The 27570-nt window shown below is 39.4% G+C and overlaps 1 protein-coding gene across 4 annotated transcripts in view; it reads right to left on the bottom strand.

Annotated features, from left to right (window-relative positions):
- CCNY (cyclin Y) overlaps nt 1-27570 on the bottom strand; it is a 313729-nt gene that overhangs the window by 72547 nt on the left and 213612 nt on the right. For all 4 annotated transcript variants that reach the window (XM_042991456.1, XM_042991455.1, XM_042991457.1 and 1 more), the window contains one exon: nt 5663-5737. In XM_042991456.1, the coding sequence (XP_042847390.1) occupies nt 5663-5729 (67 nt within the window). In that variant the 5' untranslated portion in view covers nt 5730-5737. The remainder of the gene's footprint in view (nt 1-5662; nt 5738-27570) is intronic.

Below are 27570 nucleotides of genomic sequence, written 5' to 3'. Positions count from 1 at the left end.
TGAGCCACCCAGGCACCCCGAAACATTTTTTTAAAGACAGATAGTTTTACTCTAAAATGTCAATATTTACAATACATCAAAAACTACATCCTTGGATAGGATGAAAATTTTTTGGCAAACATAAAAATGTTCAAGGAGTTCATAGTTTTTCAAAATTAATTCCCATGGTATGTAAGCGAAAGAAAAAAAATTATGAAAATCACTGGTGTAAAAGCTTTGGGGTCCTATGGATTCTTCCATATCTAACAGCAAAAATATTCCCTATGGAACCTGATAAGCTGTAAGGGAGACACAGAGAGTGACTGACAGAGAGGTGGAGAAAAGGGCATGGTAGAACACAGCACAAGAGAGGGTAACAAAGAGAACCGGGACATGTGGGAAAGGTGACAAGAGAAAGGTCATGGGAATGCTCAGATGGAAGAGATTCTCGGCAGGGCACAGGGTCAGCTGCTTCTAAATGCCAGATAAAAGGAGTACAAAAAGGTTGGTTCCCTCATGACAGAGAAGTTCAACACTGCCCAGGAACAAAAATATGACCCTAAACAAAGGAAGGCCACAAAACAGTTTTTTCAATTTCAGTATTTCTGAAAGAATGTGCAAAAAAACCATGGCTCATATTTTTATTTCTGAATTTTAACACTTCTACTTTGGCTTCAAGTCACTCAACAGTGGTTTTTATTCCTTTAATTGTTTCAAGGAACTCTTGAACACAGATTACATGTGCACGCACACACACACAAGCACACACACATAAGTTTTTATTTTTGTACAAATTCTTTTTTAAGGCAAAAGAACCTCTATAAACCATACCTAGTTAAAATTAAAAAGATGTGGTTTGGCTGCTTTCTCCTAGTACTTAAGAGTAGGCTCTCACATCTTTAAAACAATAAATAAAATAGTATAGAAAAGATAAAGCTACTAGGAACTGTAATTCTTCCCCACAAGCCAAAATGATAGCATGAAAAACCAAGGTAGGCCAAGCTAACTAATTTCTCTCTCACCTGGCAACTCCCCAGGACCCCACCTGCTCCTGAGAGGAAGCCCTGGTCCCTTCTTTGTTGAGTGGCTCTCATAAAAGAAATACTGCAATGACATCCCATTTGTGTGAGGAAAAGACTGAGTGAGCCATCAGTCTGGCTTTGGACAGAATACCCCTAACTTTAGCCAGCTGGTAGAGATCTAATTAGGCAAGCACTACATTATCATTCTGTTATGATAAACTTTCCAGTCTCCTTTTGAACACTGAGAAAAAGGATCCAAGGCCAGCTTACATCTCTTTGATATCACAGAGAAAAGAATTTAGTAGATTCTAATCTAACTCCTAATGACTTAATACAGATACCACCTAGAGCAGACAGTGGGCCAGTGGGGAGCATGGCAGACAGAGAGTGTTCATCAGACCATAAAGTGTTGAAGAAGGAAAGAGGATGATGGGTCTGCACAGCAGAGAGCTGCAAAGGCAAAAGAACACCTGGCTGTGGTCCCAGGCAGTAGCTGCCCTAACATAACTGCCATCACCCCAACAATAGCCTCCTACCCACAAATGTAGTCAAAACTACTAAAGGAGTACATCAACCTCAAGAAGAAAGGAGGGATCACCAGATTCAAAAGAAAGGAATCTAAAGGGTGCTGTGTGCCTTATAATCTCACATTATGACATTTCTTCCAATTAAAAATAAATTGGTATAGGAAGGACCTACAATTTTGAACTGCTCTACTACTCTTAGAAGTATGAGGGTCTACAGGTGCCTAGGTGGCTCAGTTGGTTAAGCATTCGACTTGGGCTCAGGTCAGGATCTCATGGTTCATGGGTTTGAGCCCCACATGGGGCTCTGTGCTGACAGCTCAGAGCCTGGAGCCTGCTTCAGATTCTGTGTCTCTCTCTCTGCCCTTCCCAGCTCATATTCTGTCTCTGTCTCTCTCTCTCTCAAAAATAAATAAACACTTAAAAAAAAAAAAGTAGTATGAAGGTCTTAGGGGTGTCTGGGTGGCTCAGTCAATTGAGCATCCGACTCTTGATTTCAGCTCAGGTCATGATCTCAGGGTTGTAGGACTGAGCCCTGCGCTGGGCTCCACGCTTAGCATGGAGCCTGCTTAGGACTCTCTCTCTCTCCCTCTGCCCTTCTCCCCTGCTCATACTCTAAAATTAAAAAATGTTTTAAATTAAAAAAAAAAAAAGTATGGAAGTCTTGTAATGAAAATGTAAGTCTATGCAAGTAAAGAATGATGACAAACAAATAAAAAATGTCTTATGGCTGTGTCATTTATTTCCTTCTTTCAATCATCTGAGTTGAATATATCCTCTGTACCAGGCAGAGCAGGGCACACAGGGAATACTGAGATCCTTTATCACATGTTCCTTTCCCTCTGGGAGCTATTTGGCAACACAGACAAGAAAATCGCTCTAAATACCCCCATATGGTTCACACTATGAAGAAAGCATTCAGATACTATAGCACAAGCTCACCAAAGGCCCACTTAACCCAGCCCAAAGCATCGAGGACATCTTCAGGGAAGAAGTGATAGCTGAAATGAGTCTTGGCAACTGAAGAAATGAGCTGTATAGAAGACAGAAGGGGAACTCCAGGTAAACGCAAAGGCACATGAGGGCACATGGCATACCAGGGGCAATGCAAGGGATTTCATATGGCTGAAGCACAGAGATTCAAAAGAAGGAAGTGGGCTGAGAAGTCAGGCACTTCATGGATGATGAAGGGTCCTGTCTATTATCATACTAAGGCATCTGAAATTTAATTCTAAGGCAACTGAGGAGCCACTGAAAAAAATTTAAGCCAGCAAGTGGCATAATCGGATCCGATTTACAGAAAATCTTTTCACCTAGCAATAGTAGAGACATAGGGCTGGAAAGAGATAAGGTCAAAGGCCAGTCCAGAGGCTACTGAGTAATCCAAGTGAGAAAATATGAGTCTCGACTGAGGTGGCAGCAATGGGAATGGGTAAAGAGCAGTCAGATCCAAGGGACGTCTAAGAGGTAAAAAATAATACAACCTTGATCACCTGGCTGCAATGGTGTGCTGGTAAAAGTTTAACAGCTGCCTTAAAAAACAAAACAAAACAAAAAAAACTGCCCTGATTTGTAGCATTTGCCAACTTCTATGGTGTAAAAACTCCTATTGTGGCTATTTTCAAACTCCCAAGATGGTGTCAATGAACTTGGAGCTGGGAAGAGATGCGCACAACCGGCTCCTGCAAGTCAGGGTGAGTCCACTCCAGCACTACTGCTAGCAATGTGAGACTTGGGAAGAGGGGGGAGTCTAGGAAAATTCAAGGCCTCCCTGACCTGGAGGACCTGTAGATTACAAAATGCAGGGTGTCAGGTGTAGTTACTAAGTTCTGATTGGGACATGCTGAATTAGAGACATATAAAGATATCCAGCAGGCAGATGGACACAAGGGATTTGAACACTGCAGAGAAAAATCTGGCTAGACATTATAGTTGAAATGGATACCATAATCATGGAACTGTGCGCAAACCCAGAAGATAAGAGAGTATAATAAAGCACAGAAACCTAGAAATACCAACATTAAAGGGATAAATGGACAAGATGCCTGAGAAAGACCTTAAAGAAAGGGAGGGTTTCTCAGGACCAATTCCCCAAATAACTCCCTGACTGATAATCAATACACCGAAGAATTAACTTATTAAAGTTACCAAATTTACCTATATTTAAAACCTATTTCTTTCAATTATTTATAAAGCAATTGTTCGTTAGAGAGACTTGTTTTCAACAAATTGGCCTGTTTAAATATAAAAGGCCAAAACAGAGTTTTAAGGAGCAAGGCAGCAAATGCCACATAAGAGGTCAAAAGAGCTAACAGAAGCCAGAATGTCCCCAAGCAACCTTACCATATATGCTCCACAGAACTGCATTGGTGGGAAGATCCCAGTGGAAAAGAGAATGCTGAGATAAGCAGAGATAGAGAGGAAAGCTCAGGGAGAGACTATTGATTATTTTTCCTTTTCTTGTATTTCTTTTTTTTTTTTATATGAAATTTATTGTCAAATTGGTTTCCATACAACACCCAGTGCTCATCCCAACAGGTGCCCTCCTCAATGCCCATCACCCACTTTCCCCTGCTTTCCACACCCCATCAACCCTTTTCTTGTATTTCTTGTGTGACTCAAGTAGGTTTACATGTTGAATGGAAAGATCCAGCTTTTAAGGAGAAACTGAAGGATTAAACAGAAGGGTCTGAGTAACCAATACCCTGATGTTCCAGAAGAGGAAGGGGCAATGAGATCTACAGTAAAGGTGAAGGGGGAAGATACACTTCCTCCCAACTCATTTCTGAGCAATCCTTCTGTTAGGTCAGAAAATCTCATTTCGTTTTACCATGACAATCAAGGTATATGTCATCTATTTAGAGGCTCTTTTGAAATTCTATTTGCATCTAGTTAGAAAATATCTTGAATGATGTACTTTGAAATCACAGGAAACAGGACCCAAACCTGAAAGTATGCCAACCTTGCATTCATTAAGTACAAAAACTTGTTTTAGATTCTCATTGTTCCAAACCGTCATCCCCACTGTCACTTTTCTTCCCTTGTAATATCCTACCCCCCAGTGGCTTCCCACTTTACTAGGCCAAGAGAAAAATGTTCTGTTTTGCTTTTACCCAATATATTCAAAACTTATTTCACAGGTATTTGACGCCTAGAATCATTATTCTTACACTTGGAAACATTGATTGTTTTGTAAATGTACCAATTCTTTCAGATCAAGTCAGTGGCCTGCTTAAGTAAAGATCACCAATATTACTTCAGCATTATGCCATGTCAAAATTGTCATCTAAACATTATGGAAAAGTTATCAGTTCTTATAAATGAAGTCTCTGTCTTAACATATGTTTGATTATTTTCTAGTCAATTTCAGATTTTCTCTAAATTAGAGCTTAGCTTAGTGATTCACGGATTGAATCACATAGAACTCTAGCATTGTAAAATAATATCCTGGTCACTACATTGTCATTTAACAAATTTCTCCTGCTACTCTTTTACAGGAAACCAACTGAGAAGTTTCATGTTCACTATACTGTATAACTTATATCTGTCCTTTTGTAGCCAAGGGCCAAGGAACAGTGAGATAAGCTAGGGGCTGAAAAAGAGAGAAAACCTCCTAATAGAAATTCCACACATACCTGGGACAAACCACAAAGATTGCAGAATAAGCTGGTTAGTAGATGTTTGGCAAAAAGAACACATCTACCTTAGTATACAGGTTCAATTCAGTTCTCAAATGGCACAACAGAGATATTACTGCTTATATTTAAGGATTATATTTTGCTTTCTTTAACAAACTAAAAAAACAAACACTTCTGATCTTTAGAGTTTTATGTAAATATTAATTCCTAAAGGAAAATGTCTGACTCTAGTGTAAAAACTGCTACTATAGAAGGTACACAGAAATAATTCAGCAAACTGGCAAAATGAGGATAGTTGCTGCAAATAGGAAATTCTAAAAACGTAACTTACTACAAAAGAAAGAAACCCCAGAGAACACCATCAAACAACACACTTTGGGGATTACTAAAGGGGATTCTATTTTTACCTTGAGAATCACATCCAGTAGAAAATCAAGACTTAGGTTACCAACATGAGCCTTTTTTCCCCCTAAGAAACACAAATAAATTAGTAACCTACCGTCTGTCTGAGATTTACTGAGGAATATTGTGCTGGCCCGAGGATGGTCTGAAGGATTGAATTCCATGTTCAAATCTTTAAAGAAAGAAAAAGAAAATACATCAATATTCATTTGATAACTAAGGGAAGTCAAGATTAATTTTCAGTTTTTTTTAACCTTAAATTGCTAATACGTTCAAGGATGTATTTAAAAAAACCTAGTTATTGTGTTGATAGATCCTTCTAGGTCCAATTGAGAACACTACTATTTAGAAATCTGAGAAAGTCACACACAAAAATTAGACACTTGCTGGGAGATCTGTTGGCCTAAAACTTCATTTTCTTTTTAAAAGTCTGCTCTGTGCCCAGGATACTACAGAACAGCAAGAAAGAGTTATACCACTGAAGGAGAATTATGTGCTACAATGGACTCACCTAAAATCTGCAGTTATGTGAGTGGTATTTCCTTATTACAGGTGATTGAAATAGAATGATCTAAGCCAAATCAGCATCCACAAACTCTGCTTAATTAACAGTTCTTTTCTAAAAAGGCGAAACTTATCCTTCAGAGTAGAGGCCTCAGATTAGCCATCTGTGGGCATAATCTGGGGCCATGGATATGTTTCATCTGATTCATCCATTTCTTTTTAATTTGAGCCAACATAAAATGATTTTTATATATCGAGCATACACCACAAAGAAAAAAAATCTGTATTTCCAGCTTCTCTTGAGAAATCAGATCATTTGGCAACACTGGCTCCCCACCCCAATGGTACAATGGGCTGAGACGCAGCAGCTGCTTAGCCCCTCCAGGTGGGACCTAAGATTCCAGTCTCCAGTAGTCAACCCTCTCTGCAATCAGAATGAAAACTATTTTGAGTTCAATTATTTCAATAAATTTTCAAAGAAAACTAATCAATACCAATAAAAATGGATGGTATCTATCTTTAGTTTTAACAGCTAATCAAGTCAAAAATAAAAGGAAAGGGGAAAAAAAAAGGACGGTCATATACATACCAGAAGCAACACCTACTAATCACTCATCCACAGAGACTCACCTCAGCAAACCTCTGAAGTGAGGCAATCTTCCCACATCAGTCAATCACTTACCGGACTATAGTTCCTGACCTCTCACTGGGTGCTTGATTAAAGAAATGCAAATTGAATCTTAAATGCTATTTCAATTATCTGGTCCTTCTTCTATGACAACTACTAAAATTATATACACAGTGTAGCAGTTTCATAGCTAAAGCCGATGGGAGGAGAAAGGCCAAAAAAGACAATTCTCATACTTGCCTCAGTTTGAACTAGATAGATAAATTTAGGCCAGATATCTCCTGGTGAAAGTGAGTTTTTATGAAGGGGTTTCCTGTTCAAGTAGAATTTTGTTCTAAAAAGGTCAAATAACAAATGTGCTACTCACAATTATTTTTTTGAAGACTTCAGCATATGAAAACTGAGGGCATATATGTAATCCCAGCCATGATGAATGTTGTTAACTTCCAAAACCTTAACTTATAGTCCCCACAGAAAAATATCAACTGAAAACCAATGTGCCTGTGGTGTTCCATGCTGGTGGTGGAGCAAAAGCAAGCACCCAATTCCTCAGCTTTGGACAGTGTGAGCACTGCAACCTCTTGGTTGGTTCCCTTAATACCCATTTTGGACTCATCTACCAAACCAGGTTTGTTTGTTTGTTTTCTGTTTTGTTTTGTTTTGTTTGCAGGGGTGTGGTTGTGGGAAGACTGTCTAATGACAGATTTTTAATCTAGATGTTTGAAAAATAGACAGGCCATCCTATGCAGACCAGTTCTCTTTAAGAGTCATTTCACCGCAAGCAAAAATGTAAAGTTTTTCTGTTTCAAGTCAACAGTGAAGCCCACAAGACAGCCATTTCTTAGGGAATTGAGAGCCTGCCACTTCAAAATTCAAGAATGGGGGCACCTGGGTGGCTCAGTCAATTATACATTGTCACAATCTCATGGTTCATGGGTTCAAGCCCCATGTCAGGCTCTGTGCTGACAGAGCAGGGTTCTCTGTCTCCCTCTCTCTCTGCCCCTCCCCTGCTCATGCGCTCTCTCTCTCTCTCTCTCAAAAATAAAAACATTAAAAAATTTTTTTTAATTCAAGAATATCCTGGAAGACAATCCCTAGAGATCAGGATTCTATGCTATAATGGTCACAAAGCCTAGAAATTGCTAAGAATGGAGACATTCACAGATTGTGAGAGAGGGCTGCCAATAACAGGGCATTTGTTCTAGTAAATAATAGTGTGCCTAGATGGTGGAATGCTATGCCACCATAAAAAAATCATGTGAACTACATTCATCATAGGGAGTACAGTATAATGTATAGAATTGTCGAATCACTACGTTGTACGCCTGAAACTATATTTTGTATGCCAATATACTTCAACAAATAAAGACTATTTCATAATTTAAAAAAAAAACATGAAATATTCAACATGAATATTTTATTAATGTTGAAATAGCAATACCATATGCCATTAGGTAAAGAAAGCAGCATGATATCATCTGGGGGGAGGATATGCATAGGTATAGAATACATTTTAAAAGAATATATACTAACATTTGGTTACCTTTGAATAATGCAACTGAGCCCTTTTTTTCTTTTTTCTTTCTTTCTTCTTTTTTTTTTTTTTTTTTTTTTTGCTTTTCCATGTTTTCTAAGCTTCCTGCCTTGAGCATATTTTTATTACTTTGTTTTTTTTTAAGTTTTGTAATTTCAAACACTTACATTTTAAAACAACTTGTGAAAAATGATTTCAAGCCTTCATTATCCTCTAGGTGCCTGGCCTATTATTTCTACAGCCCATGCTGGTGTTCCTATGAGATGCCCTGAGGCTCTCTTGGCTGTGGCTGTCACACCCCTTTCCCACAGGTCAGAGAGGACTGGCACACAGACACCAAGATGAGTGTCCCCACCAGCACTGGCCGCGTGCTGTAAGGAACTCATGACGAAAGACTATGGGCTGTGAGAGACCCCTGAGTGGAGGTGCCTTTGTCCTGCCAGCAGCCACCATGTGTGTACACACCTCCTGGTCTACACAGAACAGGGCCACAGGGGGCAGGGGATGGTAGCAACTGCTTGTTCTTCCTGGCAGAACCCAAACAGCAGGAATCATGTTTTACACTGTCCCTACCAAGTGTGATACAGCAACAGGCTATTGTAGGTTTCTTTCATGGCCAAGTCATAATTGTAGGTCTGAACATAACACTCGCTCATGTCAGAGATGGTTTTCTGTGTGAGTGACAGGCCAGGTATCATCTCTACCCAGTTCAATGACACAGAGCAAGTCATAAAGAGTTCAGAGGAGTCTTCAAGATCAGAGTTTGACATGATACTCACAGATAAGGCAAGTGAGGCTGAGAGGTTAAGTGAACCAAAACTCTGGTCTCCAGCTGAAATGAAGAGTCCAGGGTTTTTCCCACTACCCCTTCTAGGCCTGATCTTGCCTCAGATCCTGACTGCCCTAGAAGGACTAGAGTATGAAATAGGAAGCAGGCAAAAGACAACACAGAGGAAAATCCAGAAGCCCTTAAAGCTGGGTTCACATAATCTTTCTCAAGTTCTCCCTGGAATTTAAATTTTAGGATCTAGATCCTGGATGAAATAACCAGGAAGTCTCTACACAAAGAAATATCAAGGAAATCTCTTCTTCTAGATGCAAGAGTACATGGAGCACTGCTGAGGACATCAGAGATCATCAGCTAATTGTCATCTGAAAGCATGCCCAGATGTTGATACATTAGAGCGCAACACTTTCACAAGCTGCCAGGACATCACTCAGAAAAAAGCATTTAACAACATGCTGGTTTGCATTTTCTCCAATCCTAACCCAGATTCATATTTCCTAACCACAGAAAGGAAAGTGCTAAAACTTCTGCCACGTACAGGCCGACAGGCTAACTTTGCACAGGACAAGTCTAAAAGCCAGATCTCTCAGAGCAACTTAATGTGAAGGTGGGCCAACCACAGAACCCAGTTTATCTGTCACTGATTTAAATATGCACAACGGCAGAAGACAAAGGTACAAGGAACTGCAGCCATATCCTACACACAGGTTTAAAAGAGCAACCCCAGATCCTGAAGAGAAATATGGCAATTACAATATGTGCTTTGGCAAGAGAACTCCAACTTTTCAGGGAACAAAAAATGGGAAAAGGCAGCATTCTCACAAGCCAAGCAAAATAAACTGGCCATATCACCCAAACTTATACTCTGAAGTCAAGCATGACAAAACTACTACTTTAGACATAGAGAAAAAAATCCCCATACTGCAGACAATCAGGAAAAGTGATACTCCAAATGTTAACAAGTTGAACACACATGGAAGAGTGTAGTCATCTCAGTTCAGCTCAGTGATGTTTCTGAATGGCAAGAATCAAAAGGAAGAAATTCATGAAATATTAAGCTTAAAATCAGAAATGACAGATGAAATAAACTTCACTGCTAAAGAATGCTAACCATTCTGCTAAAGTCCTAACTGACAGTATATTGCCTATCTTAAAGTCATAGTTTAAACACTAATTGTTCCAATAATCCTCCTTCAATCCACCACCATATTAAGTACTCCTCACCCTCTGCAAATACTCTCCTGGAAACTCACACAGCCCTAGCCTTGCCCTCAAACTCACCTTACCAGAGCACTCAAGGCTTTGATTTTTCCCACCTGGCCCATCAAACTCCTGAAGTACCTAATGTGCTAACTTATCCAGAAGAAGTAATAACTTACAGAATTAAATATCTGCTTGGCAGGGTGCCATTTAAATATAATTTTAGTGGAGACCACACTATTCTGACTAAAAAGGGCAAATCCCCACTGCAGTACTTCCATCCCCAAGAAAAGACCCACAGAGATAAGCTGGCTAGTGACACCACATAGGAGCCAACAGCTCTGCGATGTCAGCAGTTGGGCAATCTCTGGAAGGGGCACAGAGAAGGCTGAGATGCAGTTTATCCGACAAGAATTTACAATTTAGTCAGTGAGACAAAATGAAGTACATGACCCCATCAAAGTACAGGACCAGCAATAAATAATGAAGAATGAAATATCTAACCAAATCCTATGAGACAAAGAATAGTGTGCTTAAAAATGCTTAAGGAAAGCACTGCATTTGTTATACTGCGTTTTTCCCCTCCTGGCAAGTCCATTCAATTCAATTAAGTTAAACTGAACAAATACTCATTGAGTCTATACTATATGCCAGGTACTGTGCTCAGTCCTGTGATAACAAAAGATGACTTTGGGTTGGTAAACATGTCTGTGTCTTTAGCTTTCCTATTATCTACATGAACTATTTCCTAGACATGAGAATGCATTCTTGATTTTCAAAGTAATGGTGGTGAGACAAAATATGTATTTAGATGATTTTAAAATGTTATTTCTATCACATATTTGCCTTAATAATTACATTATGATGGGTCAAATTAGCATTTTATTAGATACCATGAGTATGAATACTGTGGATGTTTGTCAAGGCAAGTCCAACCTGCCAAGTTTTTCATTCATTCATTAATCAACAAGCATCTTCTAAGTGCCAGGTACTGTTGAGTTCCACACACCGAGGATACAGAAGTGAACAAAACAGATCAAGTTCCTGCTCTAACAGAGCATCCTTCTAATTCTAAGGTGTGAAATTCTAGCAGAGAAAACAAAAGAATAAAAAACCAATCAAGAACACTCTATGAATTCTACAACCCACATTAAGAATGCTGAAAATCAACTGTACTAGAGTTTTCAGAATCATTCACTCCCCAAAGAGAAGCTCAAATGGTGGAGTAGAAATAGCACCCTACATAATGTAAAAGATCTAGATTTGAATACATCTCTGCTAACTCCATGCCCTTAGGCAAATTGCCATACTATTCTGGGTGTCATTTTCCCCATCTATAAGATGGACAGATAACCTAACTTAGAGGACTCCTGTGAAGATTAGAATTTTTTCATATAAAGCAAAAAACAGGATATCTAACACACAATAGGTGCCCCATAAAGAACGGCTATTAAAATTTTAAGGTATTAAAAAAACATTACTCCACAGCATCTAGTTCAGTGCTAAAGACAAAAAACGCTCAAAATATGCATGCTAAAAAAGACAATAAAGATAATGCTAAACCATCATTATACAATATCTGTTTTCTAAGGACTCCCGGTTGGAAACTGATGTTTAAAACTTCAGTGTTTCACACTCCTGATACAGGTTCTCCTACCTCTTATTAAAAAAAAAAGGACAAGGTGATCCATAATGACAAGATGAACTAGCCTCTGAGGCAGTGATACTTCAGAGAGAAAAGGCAGTTTTAAGAAATGTTATGGGATTCCTAGCACTGACTTCAACCTAAATCTTGGGAAGCAGAATTTTAAACTACTGACTGCTTCTTTATCATGATGATATTTATTAATACACAGTCAAATTAAAATATTAATGGAACAGACATTCTAATACTCTACTGCCTGACTTTCAGGTGATAACAGAGATGTTTGGTCACACCGCTCTCAGCCCATTTCAGCTGAGGACAGGTGATGATGGAATCCCTTTATTCAAAACTGAAAAAGATCAAAGGGTGTACTTGCCAACCAGTTTAATTCAGCAGTATTTTCCTATGCCAGGTAACCTAATTTTCTTGTTCTTTCCACAGATGTCGCAATATCAAAGGTCCACAATTACTCATCTTGGCTTTTAAACCAGCACCAGCATTATAAAAGACTCATGTAATAAAATAATTCCCAGGATAAGCAGGAGTCATCATCTATCATTCCTGGCCTAGAATGCTAGGAAAACCAAAAAAGGAAAACAAGAAAGTGCAGCAAGGCCTAAAATGTACTGGGTCTAATATGGATGGAAGAGGAGACACCAAAGACAACCTGCACAAAACAGAAACTTTCCACCTTTTACCTCTTTTTTCTGCACTGCCAGCCTCAGGTGATCATCATTTCCTGTCTTTAGACAAATATTTGACATGATCAAAATCTCAAACTTTTAATTTCAGTTTTAGGTAGATATATTTCTAAATCTGGCTATGATCTTCAAGGCAATGATGAAATCAACAAATAGACTGTTAATTTTAAATCAGGTTCATTTACTTTTTAAAAAATTACTATTGTCCCACTGCTTAAAAATCAGTGATTATTTCCATTTATTAGTGCAATGAGCTCAAAATCAAATGGTTGACCCCCATGCCCCGACTGGTTTGCTCCATCGGTTGCTACCAGGCAAGCCCAATGCCAACAGCCCACATCACATTCCCATTTATAATAACCACTGTTGCTGTGGCAGCAAACTGCTGGTTCCAAAATTCCAGTTAATTCTAAAGCCATCTTTTCTACTCCCGCTGATTTTGAGTTTATTCCTACAACTATTCTAACACTCTTAGATTTGGTTATTTTCTGTTTTTACTCTCTACTTTTAGCTGCCTGCACCCCTGAGGGTGGACCATGTATGTGAGCACATATCTCTGGGTCCACACACCTATGTGGTGAATTTCCAGGTCTGAGTCTGTGCCTGCATGTTTGTGTCTCTGTGTGCATCTCTCTGCACACACGTCTGACTCTCATTCGTGTGCTCTTTTTCTCTCCATCAACCTACCTATCCACGTCTCTACCTCTTTCCAACCTGTCTCTCAGTCTCTCCTCCACTCACTCTTTTCCTCCTCTTACTCTCCCTCCCTATTCCCATCCCCCCCCAAGTCTCTCCACTGTCTCTAATACTCTATCTTAAGATGAACCAAAGGAGATAAAGATCTTTTTTTTTTAATGTTTGTTTATTTTTGAGAGATAGAGAGGCACAGAGCGTGAGCCAGGGAGGGGCAGACAGAGATGGAGACACAGAATCTGAAGCAGGCTCCAGGCTCTGAGCTGTCAGCACAGAGCCCGACGCGGGGCCCAAACCCACGAACCATGAGATTGTGACCTGAGCTAAAGTCAGACACTTAACCCACTGAGCCACCGAAGTGCCCCTTAAAGATCTTAACATTGAGACTAAAGACAGATTATTCTGCCAATACAGCAGAAAAACTAAAAGCTCTCACACTACAAGCACTTAAGAATGTGAAATAAAATATAAGACATCCTTTGAAAGGCCTACAAGAGAGTATGCCAAGAAAATGAGGGACATGACCTGAGGCCCTAACGAGAAACAGAACTGAGGTCTTCCAGCATGGATGGGCCATCCAGCAATGTGAGCTGGGTCTTAGGTCTCACCTATTATCCTGGCATAATTACTAATCTAACATCATTTATTTAAAAGTGCTTTGGGGGGCGCCTGGGTGGCTCAGTAAGTTGAACGTCCGGCTTCGGCTCAGGTCATCATCTTGCGGCTTGTGAGTTCAACTACTGCATTGGGCTCTGTGCTGACAACTCGGAGCCTGAAGCCTGCCTTGGATTCTGCGCCTCCCTCTCTCTCTGCCCCAACCCACTCGCATTCTGTCTCTGTCTCTCTCAAAAATAAATAAACATTAAAAAAAAATTTTTTTAATAAATAAAAAAATAAAAGTGCATTGGTTTAGGGGCACCTGGTGGCTCAGTCGGTTAAGTGTTTCACTCTTGATTTTGGCTTCAGATCATGATCTCACAATTTGTGAAATCGAGCACCGCATGGGGCTCTGCACTGTCAGTGCAGAGCCTGCCTGGGATTCTCTCTCTCCCTCTCTCCCTGCCCCTCCCCTGCTCATGCACTCTCTCTCTCAAAATAAATTAAAAAAACTAAAAAAGAAAGTGCTTTGGTTTAGAAACTTTATTTTAATGTCCTACAGGATAGGATATAAGCCCTTAGAGTGAACAGAAGTTAGAAGTGATGGTTTTACATATATGGGCTACAATCTCAACAAAACTAAATTGGAAAAAAACAATGTCATGAACCCAGAGGTAAAAGGAAGCTGGAGTGAGACAGGGAGAGAGGAAAAGGCTCCTAATCACCTAGTAACTGGTAAACATTGGTGTGTTCGTATCTCTCATGTGGTTTTGGAATTCTGCTCTATTCTACACACATAGTTCAGGAATCCCTAGATACATTTATACAAAATTGGTCGCATGTCAGATATCCCTGGCTACCTGACAAAATTAATTGTAAACCACTTGAAAAATCCTGCTTCCCAGAGCTCCACCAGCTTATGCTCTCTAAAGACAGTCTCACCATTCCAAATGGCAAGACACAGGAGGAAATAATCCATTACAAGCAAGAGTCAGAGGACACAACACATAGCAAGATTCGGCTTCCAAGAACTTGGGATAATAAAACAACTGTATAGAGACCATTAAATAAATACGTGCTACCTAAACACATAAAGAAAAACATAAGGCAAAGAGAGCATTTTGGAAAAAACCCATGTCCATATATATATTCATATACACATACACATGTATGTATACATGTACATGTAAACACATATATATTCCAGAAATTAAAAACACAGTCATTAAAATCTAAAACTGAATAGATGGGTTAAATTACAGATTAGACACACCTGAACACAGAACTGGTGGCCTGAAAAACATATCTAAGAAAATCACTTAGAACAAAGCACAGAGAGATAAAGAGTTAATAATGTATAAAATGAAAAAGTCCAACTAATAGTGATTCTGTACTCCATAACCATACAGGATAAAAAAGACTCTTAGCAAATCTCTTTAACCTGATAAAAGACTCTTAGCAAATCTCTTTAACCTAAACCTTAATAAAGGCTGTTAGCCCAAAACCTAAAGCAATCCTCATACTTAATGGTGAAACATTAGGTGCATTCTCCTGAGGTCAGGAATGAGGCTGGGATCCAGTTACCTTCGGTGCAACATTGTTAAGAGATGGGACAAGAAAAAAAATAATAAAAGGAGGATTTATTGGATTGGAATGAAACGTAACTGTTGGTATTTGTATATAATCCTATACTTAGAAAATACAAGGGGCTTTACAAATCTATTGGCATTATATACAAATTAAGATATAGAAATTACTATCATTCATTTACCTTAGCAATAGTGCTCAGCTAAAGGAGCAGCACTATCTCCCTTACCCCAGGGGTGTTTAGAGTGTATGGGGACAGTTTTGGCTGTTATGATACTAAGCAGCTGCTACTTATCTGTTACCATAGTCCCACACAATGAGTAACTGTGCCTCACAATGCCAATGGGGCATTCACGGAGAGACACTGTGGCCTAGAGCAATAAACAACTAACAAATGTAATAATGATAATATTAAAAAGGCTCAATTTACTAAGCTACAAAAAACTATCCTTAAATTTAACAAGACTATAAGATCTTATACAGAAAATTATAGTATTTTATAAAAAGAGCTAAAATAAATGTCTATGTATAGATATTCTGCACGCACACACACACACACACACACACACAACTCATACACATATACAATTATTCACATACACACACATCCTTATTCAGCATCATACCTACCCCATGTCAGACCCCTTGCTACATGGTGAGCTGGGGATATAGCACTGAACATCAGACAAGGTCCCTGCACACAGAATTACCAATCCAAGTGTTTGAAAGCTTAAAGATTATCACCCTGTTTACTCACAGTTCATATTACAAACTATCTCTTCTACTTTAAAACTGAAAATTCAGGCAGTGGCTTTTCCATTGTTTCACATTGCTTCACATTGCTCTCCTTTGAGCATTTTGCTGATTACTATTACATCCACTAGAGGTCAGGCAAGGAAGAACATAAAAAAGGTTATGAAAGTCATTTGGGTGGGGGGGAACAACAAGAACAGTGCTGCTGCCTACTCCCATATTAGATTTAGTGGAAGCACAGATACAAGCTGACACATTCAAAAATATTTTGTTATACCCACAGTCCTGGGACACACAACAAAACTGTTATTTGCATATAATCATCCACTTAGAAAACAGGACTAGCTCTCACTGGCTTACATGCTCAGTCATCATTCCTCTGTATAACTGGTCAGCCCTATACAACTGGCTGACCTGATTTCCCACTTATCTTTGACTTATACCCTTATACTTTGCCACCCCCCCCCCCCACTCCCTCAGCTAATATCCTTGGTTTTTCATGGGCTTGACCAGACCATCCCCTCTGCCAAGAACAACCCTCTCTAGGTCAGTGCATTGCTGCTCCCACCTCAAGTCAAAGGCTTGTAGTCCCTGGAAGATTTCCTGACTCATCTAGGTTCACTCACTTGTCCTTCTCCACTCCAACCAAGCTTGGTGCATGTTGTGTTCTAGCAATTTTCTTCTACCTCCACAACCATTGGTTTGACTGTCCAATCCCCCAAATGCATACTGACTGCATAAAGGTCAGGGAATGTATTCAGATACCTTCTGATACACCACCACAGTACTGAACCAAACACACATATTAACACAAAGATACTCCAGTACGGTCCACCCTATCAAGGAGCTTCTATCTCCTGACACATATACACACAAATAATCATACACACAAATAATATACACAAATATAAAATATACACACAAATAATATTTCCTCAAATAATCCTTAAGAGATTCAGAATGCAGAAAGGATCACATGAGGGAAGTGCTCCAAGCTTTACTGGTAGAACAGAGATGATTTCCTAGAACAGATGAGATTTCAGTGAACCTGACAGATTTTTATTTGAAGAAAGGTGCTCAGAGTAGGACAGCATTTCAGCCAGAATGAAGAGGATGGGCCAAGGCACATGGTGGACAAAAACTTATTAGGGGATAGCCAGGAGACATACAAGCAAGCCTGGAGAGTTCAGAAAGAAAAGCAAGAAAAGTGGATTCAGGCCAAACTGCAGAACACCATGAATGCCAGAACAAGAAGCTGCATTTTTCCTGTGAACAAAGTGGGACAAGCCACTGATGATGTTCAAAAATACAAATCTGGCTGCTGTTTAGAAAGATATCCACTGGAAAAAATTTTGAAAGTGAAGGGACAAGTTTAAACTTAAAAAAAAAAAAAAAAAAAAACCAGAAAAATCATGCATCAGATAAATTAATTGAACAATGCTTAATTTGTCCTGGCATCATATTATTAACCACATATTACAGTGTTTAAAGTACAGCAGAAAACAAGATTTAAAAATGTGCAATGGAAAGCTAAAAGACTGAATTCTGGTTTCTGCTTAGCCAATTAATCATGTTACTTCTTTGAGTCTCAATAAAATAAGGACAATGGTAACTGAGAGCTTCATTGGGTCCTGTGATGATCAGAGACAGTGCAGGTTAAAGCCTGTGGGATTCATGGGCCCCACATAAGGCCTGAGTGGAATCAGTACCACTTTAGGATAGGGACCATGTGTACAAAGTCCAAATACTCAATAATAATTAACAGAAAATGGAAATGACATAAAAGAATGATCAAATGAAGGGGCTCTTCTCAATAACTAAAGGAAAGAAAAAGAAAAATTGGCAAGGATCAACCATTAACACAAATGTAGATTAATTCAAAGAGAAAGAATCTCCTAGCAACCAGCCTCTCCTGAGAGGCATGAATTAGCACTACCATTGAAATAGGAAAACACCACTTGGATCACTGATATTTTAATACCAGGCAAATAACTAGGTCTTTTATGTATGGGTAATATTGAAGAAATCTGCTACTGTAGACAACTAAAAAGTGTCCAAAAATGACACTCTGAAAGCCAGGAAAAGAGACATTTAACTCCCTTATCATTACTTAATTCAATAATCAACAATTATTTATTGAGAATCAATTTGATGTAGGCATTATGTGCAAGAAATATGTCAGTGAAAGACCCTGTGGCCCTCTAGAGTATAAAGGCTGGAAGAAAGGCTAGCATGAAGCAGACAAATCAGTTGTGTTTTACTAGGGACAAGTGCTATCGGAGAACCAAGGAGAGAGCTGAGGCTTCCAGAAAGAATAGGTGGGTCAGCCACCCTAAAGGGGAGAAGAGTAAGGGTATTTAATGCAGACGAAACCAGTGTATCAAAGACAAAAAGTTTAAAAAAAAAGGGCATACCAGGCCTTTAAGACACACTTAAAATATGTCATAGTATAAGGAGGAAGTGATGAGAAAGAGTTCTTGAGAAGTTAGGATTTTATTGCAAGGACACCAGGGAACTACTGAAGGAGTGATGAGACATGATCAAATACACACTTAAGAAAAATCATCAGGGATGCACAGTAGGAAAAAACAAACGAAAGGAAGACAAGACTGGAAGATAGGATATTGGGAAGGAGGCTGTGGCCATAATCCAGGTGGGAAGGAAGGTGGTTAAGAGAAATGGATGGTCTGAAGATATTATAGAGGGACAATGCACTTGATAATGGGGCCAACCACAGAGGTTAGGCACAGAGGATGGAGGAAGCACGGGAAGACTCACAGGATGGGTGTGCTGCTGGGTTTAACCTACCTGTGGGAAATTAATCCAGTTAAACCCCAAACACTTACAGCTGTGCTAAATGCCTTTAATTGCTCATGTTCCCCATTTCCTGGAACCATTTCCTCCACTCTAAACAAGCTAACCTGTTACCATCCAGCGTAATGGAGGCAAACCCAGCATGGGCAGCAGTTTCCTGATCCTTCTCTGCCTACGGTTTACTCTGAAAGCTTCAATGATAACTACTGTGTAACTCTTGACCTTCCATGATGTAGTTTCTTTGTCCATGATCAGAGAAGGGGTCAACAGCATGAATTTATTTCCCAAATCAGGCTTACAACTGCATATTTTAAAGCAAATGATGGTAGAAATTTTAAGCTGTGCAAGTGTTTATCATTTGCTTCCATGCATAAATTCCCTTTGAAGTATTATTTTTTCCACCTTTTCTCTCCAAGGATGCACTCCCAAATTTAATCAGTTTTTTAACTATTTTAATAAATCTTTTTAAAAGTTCTGTTTGACATATACTTCCCAAGGTCTTGTAATGATGTCATTTGTTTCAAATTGTAATCAGTATCATTGATTCTGCTTCCTTTCTAAACTTGGTGTTGCTGGGGTTTCATTATTCATTACCCTCCACTAGCTCATGAATCCTATCACCAATCATTGGTTTGGTTCTTCCAAAAATCATTGGTTCTTCCTTCTGCAGGAGTCTGTAATGCAGGGGGTGCCTGGGGGGCTCAGTCAGTTAAGTGTCCAACTCTTGATATCAGCTCATGTCGTGATCTAATAGTTGTGGGGCGGAGCCCTATGTTGGGCTCCCTACTGAGCATGAAGCCTGCTTGGGATTCTCCCTCCCTCCTTCTCTCTCTCTCTCTCTCTCTCTCCCTCTCCCCACCTTCCCACTCACACACATTCTCTCTCTCTCTCTCAAAAATAAACAAATAAATAGCATGGAAGTTTTTTGTGTGTCTCGCGTCCATGAAATAAGCCAGACCAACACTAAACCATAGAAAACTAAACACTAAACCTAGAAAACTGATCTGAGGATTAACACAACAATCTGCACAACCTGAACCACAGAATTCAGCAGGTATGCAGTGTGGAGAGGTGAAATTGGGGAGAGAGAAGCCACAGAAGGCAGGGAGCCACTTTTGTGTGCGGAGAGAGGACAGAGACAGGGCGGGCAGGGGCGGGAGGAGAATACGGGAAAAGCACCCCTCCCCAAAAGAAGCTGGAGACAAAGTGGAAAACTGGAAACAGCCTCAGGGACTGAACTAAAAAGGGAGAAAGGAGAAAGGAGAAAGAAAGGAGAGGGTTTAAATTCCATTAAGACTGTAAACAGGGGGAGCACAGAGTCTGCAACTCTGCAGCTCGATACCTGATGGTGCTCTGGTGGGAAGGGCGAATCCCCAGGAAAAGAGTGGGGTCTGAGAGGTTCTTGGGCCACACGGGGAAAAGCAGTTCCACTGCTGGAAGGACATTTGGTAGAGGTTGTGAGGCCACCTGGGCCCAATAGACCGCAAAGAACGGCCACATTTGCTGGTGCTGGAACAGGGTCGTTGGGGGTGAAGCCTGGTACCAGATGTGTGTTGTGATTTTCCATAATCCCTGAGGCGCTGCTGCTACACTGTCTCACAAACTTTTTCTGGGGCGAGCTGGCACCTGGCTGTAGTCTCTGGGCATCAGCAGGAGCACGGTCCTGTGGGCGTTCCTGGGTGTGGCTGGCACCCAGCCATTGCTCGGTGAGACCCTCCACAGAGGGGCAGAGTGGGTCAAGGCCGCAGTCCCTCAGAAGTGGGGGACCAGGGAAGGCAGCAGCATCTGAGACAAAACCTGGAAGGGAGGTGCTGCCTGGGGCTTGCTCACAGACAGTGTGGAAGCGGGGAGTAGACAAAAGCCGAAGACGAAGGACAGGTGTACAATTGTTGTGCAATTGCTAATTGGGGAGAACAGAGTTCCAATACTAGAGACTGGGTAGCTGGGCGACACCATTTTCACCACTCCCGTGCATGTGCGTAAGCACCTACAATTGCCACAACAATCCACCCCAGTAGGCTACCAGTACCATCTAGTGAGGAACGGAGCCCTTACACTAAGCCCCGCCCAACTGGGCCAACCTCGCTCCTCAAGAACACAAGTCTCACCACCTGATTCGTTTATGGACTATAAAGCACTTCATAGTTTGACTTTTAGGGAAAAACAAAGTAATGTCAGTCGTATTTCAGTTGGTTAGACGATCCATCTATTCAATTTTCTTTCTTTCCTCTTTTTTGTTTCTTTTATTTTTCTTGAACACAGAAAGAGAAAAAATTTTTATTTTCAATTTTTATTAAAAACATTTTTCTTTAATTTTTTTCTACATTTTTTACTTTTGTGTAAATTTTTTCAAATTCTATTTTACTTCCATCATTTCATTTTAGTATTCACTTCTTCAAATTTCCAAATGATTTCCTTTATTTCCCCCCCTTTTTTCTCTAATCTATCAAGCCACTTTCAACACCCAGACCAAAACACACATAGGATCTATCTAGCATCATTTATTCGATTTGGGGGGGGGGGAGGTGTTTGTTTTTAACTTTTTAATTTTAATATTTTTTAATTTAAATTTTTTAAATTTTTTCTACCTCATTAATTCCTGTTCTCCCTTCAAAAGACAGAATGAAGGAATTCACCCCAAAATAAAGAGCAGGAAGAAATGACAGCCAGGGACTTAACCAACACAAATACAAGCAAGATGCTTGAACCAGAATTTAGAATCACAATTATAAGAATACTAGCTGGGGTTGAAAATAGGTTAGAATCCCTTTCTGCAGAGATAAAAGAGGTAAAAGCTAGTCAGGATGAAATAAAAAATTCTATAACTGAGCTGCAACCTCGAATGGATGCCACAGTGGCAAGGATGGATGTGGCAGAACAGAAAATCAGTGATATAGAGTACAAACTTATGGAGAATAATGAAGCAGCAAAAAAGGGGGAGATTAATGCAAAAGAGCATGATTTAAGAATTAGAGAAATCAGTGACTCATTAAAAAGGAACAACATCAGAATCATAGGGGTCCCAGAAGAGGAAGAGAGAGAGACAGATAGGGGTAGAAGGGTAATGTGAGCAAATCATAGTGGAAAACTTTCCTAACATGGAGAAAGACATCAAAATCCAGGAAGCACAGAGGACCCCCATTAGATTCAACAAAAACCAACCATCAACAAGGCATATCATAGTCAAATTCACAAAATACTCAGGCAAGGAGAGAATCATGAAAGCAGCAAGAGGAAAAAAGTCCTTAACCTACAAGGGAAGACAGATCAGGTTTGCAGCGAACCTATCCACAGAAACTTGGCAGGCCAGAAAGGAGTGGCAGGATATATTCAATGTGCTGAATCAGAAAAATATGCAGCCAAGAATTCTTTATCTAGCAAGGCTGTTAGATAAATAGAAGGAGAGATAAAATGGAGTGATAAAAAGTTTCCCAGACAAACAAAAATTAAAAAGGAGTTTGTGACCATTATACCAGCCCTGCAAGAAATTTTAAGGGGGACTCTGGGAGGGGAAAAAGGATGGGAAAAAATAAATAAATAAAATAAAATAAAATAAAATAAAATAAAATAAAATAAAATAAAAATAAATAAATAAATAAATACCAAAAGCAACAAAGATTAGAAAGGACCAGAGAACACCACCAGAAACTCCAACTCTACAAGCAACATAATAGCAATAAATTCAGATCTTTCAGTACTCACTCTAAATGTCAATGGACTAAATGCTCCAATCAAAAGACATAGGAAACAGAATGGATAAGAAAACAAGATCCATCTACATGTTGTTTACAAGAGACCCACTTTAGACCTAAAGATACCTTCAGATTGAAAGTAAGGGGATGGAGAACCATCTATCATGCTAATGGTCAACAAAAGAATGCCAAAGTAGCCATACTTATATCAGACAATCTACACTTTAAAATAAAGACTATCAAGAGATGAAGAAGGGCATTATATCCAAATTAAGGGGTCTATCCACCAAGAAGACCTAACAATTGTAAACATTTATGCGCCAAATGAGAAAGCACCCAAATATATAAATCAATTAATCCCAAACATAAAGAAACTCATTGACAGTAATACCATAAGAGTAGGAGACTTCAACACCCCACTCACAGCAATGGACAGATCATCTAATCAAAAACTTAACAAGGAAACAATGGCTTTGAATGACACGCTGGACCAGATGGACTTAACAGATATATTCAGAACAATGTATTCTAAAGCAGCGGAATATAGATTCTTCTTCAGTGCACATGGAACATTCTCCAGAACGGACCACATACTGGGGCACAAATCAGCCCTCAGCGAGTACAAAAAGATCAAGATCATACCATGCATATTTTCAGACCACAATACTATGAAACTCGAAATCAACCACAAAAAAAAATTTGGAAAGGTAACAAATACTTTGAAACCAAAGAACATCCTACTAAAGAAGGAATGGGCTAACAAAGAAGTTAAAAAGGAAATTAAAAAGTATATGGAAGCCAATGAAAATGATAACACCACAACCCAAAACCTTTGGGACGCAGCAAAGGCAGTCATAAGAGGAAAGTATATAGCAATTCAGGCCTTCCTAAAGAAGGAAGATAGATCTCAGATACACAACTTAACCTTACACCTTAAACAGCTGGCAAAAGAACAGCAAATAAAACCCAAAACGAGTAGAATACAGGAAATAATAAAGATTAGAGCAGAAATTAATGCTATGGAAACCAAAACAAAAAAACAAAAACAAAAAAACCAAAAAAAAAAAAAAAAAAAAAAACCAGTAGAACAGATCAATTAAATCAGAAGCTGGTTCTTTGAAAGAATTAACAAAATTGTTAAGCCACCAGCCAGTTGGATCAAAGAGAAAAAGGAAAGGACCCAAATAAGTAAAATCAAGAATGAAAGAGGAGAGATCACAACCAACACAGCAGAAATAGAAACAATAAGATAATATTATGAGCAATTATATGCCAATAAAATGGGCTATCTGAAAGAAATGGACAAATTCCTAGAAACATATACACTACCAAAAGTGAAACAGGAAGAAACAGAAAATTTGAACAGACCCATAACCAGTAAAGAAATTGAATTAGTAATCAAAAATCTCCCAATAAACAGGAGTCCAGGGCCAGGTGGCTTTCCAGGGGAATTCTACCAAATATTTAAGGAAGAGTTAACACCTATGCTCTTGAAGGTGTTCCAAGAAATAGAAATGGAAGGAAAACTTCCCAGCTCTTTCTATGAGGCCAGCATTACCTTGATTCCAAAACCAAAGACCCCACTAAAAAGGAGAACTATAGACCACTTTTCCTGATGAACATGGATGAAAAACTCCTCAACAAGATATTAGCCAACTGGATCCAATAGTACATTAGATTATTTTCCACGGCCAAGTGGGATTTACTCCTGGGATGGAGGGCTGGTTCAATATCTGCAAAACAATTAACATGATTCATCACATCAATAAAAGAAAGGACAAGAACCATATGATCCTCTCAATAGATGCAGAGAAACCATTTGACAAAATACAGCAACCTTTCTTGATAAAAATCCTCAAGAAAGTAGGGATAGAAGGAGCATACATGGAGATCATAAGAGCTATATATGAACGACCCAACGTTAATATCATCCTCAATGGGGAAAAACTGACAGCTTTCCCCCCAAGGTCAGGAACAAGACGGGGATGTCCACTCTCACCACTGTTATTCAACATAGTATTGGAAGTCTTAGCCTCTGCAATCAGACAACACAAAGAAATAAAAGGCATCCAAATCAGCCAGAAGGAGGTCAAACTTTCACTCTTTGCGGATGACATAATACTCTATAGGGAAACCCAAAAGATTCCACCAAAAAACTGATAGAACTGATTCATGAATTTAGCAAAGTCACAGGATATAAAATCAATGCACAGAAATCGGTTACATTCCTATACACCAACAATGAAGTAACAGAAAGAGAAATCAAGGAGTTGTTCCCATTTACAATTGCACTAAAAACCATAAAATACCTAGGAATAAATCTAACCAAAGAGGTGAAAAATCTATACACTGAAAACTATAGAAAACTTAAGAAAGAAATTGAAGACGACACACACAAAAAAAGGAAAAAGATTCCATGCTCATGGATAGGAAGAACAACTATTGTTAAAATGTCGACACTACCCAAAGCAATCTACATATTCAATGCAATCCTTATCAAAATAATACCAGCATTCTTCACAGAGCTAGAACAAATAATCCTAAAATTTGTATGGAAACAGAAAAGACCCTGAATAGCCAAAGCGATCTTGAAAAAGAAAACCAAAGCAGGAGACATCACAATCCCAGACTTCAAGCTATACTACAAAGCTGTAATCATCAAGACAGTATGGTACTAGCACAAGAACAGACACTCAGATCAATGGAACAGAATAGAGAACCCAGAAATGGACCCACAAACGTATGGCCAACTAATCTTTGACAAAGCAGGAAAGAATATCCAATGGAATAAAGACAGTCTCTTCATCAAGTGGTGCTGGGAAAACTGGACAGCGACATGCAGAAGAATGAACCTGGACCACTTTCTTACACCATACACAAAAATAAACTCAAAATGGATGCAAGACCTAAATGTAAGACAGGAAGCCATCAAAATCCTAGAGGAAAAGCAGGTAAAAACCTCTCTGATCTTGGCCGCAGCAACTTCTTACTTGACACGTCTCAGGAGGCAAGAGAAATAAAAGCAAACATGTACTACTGGAACCTCATCAAAATAAAAAGCTTCTGCACAGCGAATGAAACAATTAGCACAACTAAAAGGCAACCAACAGAATGGGAGAAGGTATTTGCAAATGACATATCAGATAAAGGGTTAGTATCCAAAATCTATAAAAAACTTCTCAAACTCAACACCCAAGAAACAAATAATCCAGTGAAGAAATGGGCAAAAGACATGAATAGACACTTCTCCAAAGAAGACATCCAGATGGCTAACAGACATATGAAAAAATGCTCAACATAACTCATCATCAGGGAAATACAAATCAAAACCAAAATGAGATACCACCTTATACCTGTCAGAATGGTAACATGAACAACTCAGGCAACAACAGATGTTAGCGAGGATGTGGAGAAAGAGGATCGCTTTTGCATTATTGGTGGGAATGCAAGCTTGTGCAGCTACTCTGGAAAACAGTATGGAGGTTCCTCCAAAAACTAAAAATAGAACTACCCTATGACCCAGCAATTGCACTACTAGGTATTTATCCAAGGGATACAGGTGTGCTGTTTCAAAGGGACACATGCACCCCAATGTTTATAGCAGCACTATCAACAATAGCCAAAGTATGGAAAGAGCCCAAATGTCCATCAATGGATGAACGGATACGGAACATGTGGTATACGTATACATATACATATACATATACATATACATATACATATACATATACATATACATACATATATACACACACACATATATATACACACACACACATATATATATACGTACATATATGCACACACACACACACACACACACACACATAATGGAGTATTATTCAGCAATCGAAGAGTGAAATCTTGCCGTTTGCAACTACGTGGATGGAACTGGAGGGTATTATGCGAAGCGAAATCAGTCAGAGAAAGACAAATATATGACTTAACTCATATGAGGACTAAGGAATCTACTCCTGAAATCATTGTTGCACTATATGCTAACTAATTTGGATGTAAATTTAAAAAAAATAAATTAGGGGCGCCTGGGTGGCGCAGTCGGTTAAGCGTCCGACTTCAGCCAGGTCACGATCTCGCGGTCCGTGAGTTCGAGCCCCGCGTCAGGCTCTGGGCTGATGGCTTGGAGCCTGGAGCCTGTTTCCGATTCTGTGTCTGCCTCTCTCTCTGCCCCTCCCCCGTTCATGCTCTGTCTCTCTCTGTCCCAAAAATAAATAAAAAACATTGAAAAAAAAAAATAAATTAAAAAACATAAAAAAATAAAACCTGTAAAAAAATAAAAATAAACATTAAAAAAAAAGATTTTATAATGCAAAACCCTAGCTTGAACTCCTCTAGTGAAGTAAGTCACCTACAAGCCATGAAGATTAGGAACATCCATCTGCTGAAAGAGATGAACGGTGTGGTGCATTCAATGAATGGAAATCCCCACAACCTTACCATTGGCTTTTTTGTTTCCATCTCCCCAAATATCCCTAATAAAGGTAGAATATCACGACATATGAACAAAAATATCACTTCTTCTCTTCTTTTGCCTTCTCCATGGCAAAGCAGTGAGCAACACCTCCTGAGGACACAAAACACTGCAGTCCAGGACACAGCCTACACAGGCGGTTCCAGACTTGCAAGCTGTTGCTGTAGGGGGAATAGCTGGTGCTTCTGACCCGGGCTGGGGAGTGACTTTTCAATCCACTTCCACCCCTGTCTGCCAAATGCAGCATGCAGTAAAGGTTATGGCAGAAAGGGACCTTACCCTCAGCATTTCTGAAAGTTAATCTGCTTCCTGTTAGGCTCAGAATGAAGCTCACCTTGGTTCCCAGCTTCAGAATGTCACAGTTTTCAAGGATTCTTACAA

The sequence above is a fragment of the Panthera tigris genome, chromosome B4 (assembly GCF_018350195.1).
Source record: "Panthera tigris isolate Pti1 chromosome B4, P.tigris_Pti1_mat1.1, whole genome shotgun sequence".
In the NCBI taxonomy this organism is placed as follows: Eukaryota; Metazoa; Chordata; class Mammalia; order Carnivora; family Felidae; genus Panthera; species Panthera tigris.
Note: the sequence above shows the minus strand (reverse complement) of the source record. Positions and strands in the feature narration are given on the sequence as shown.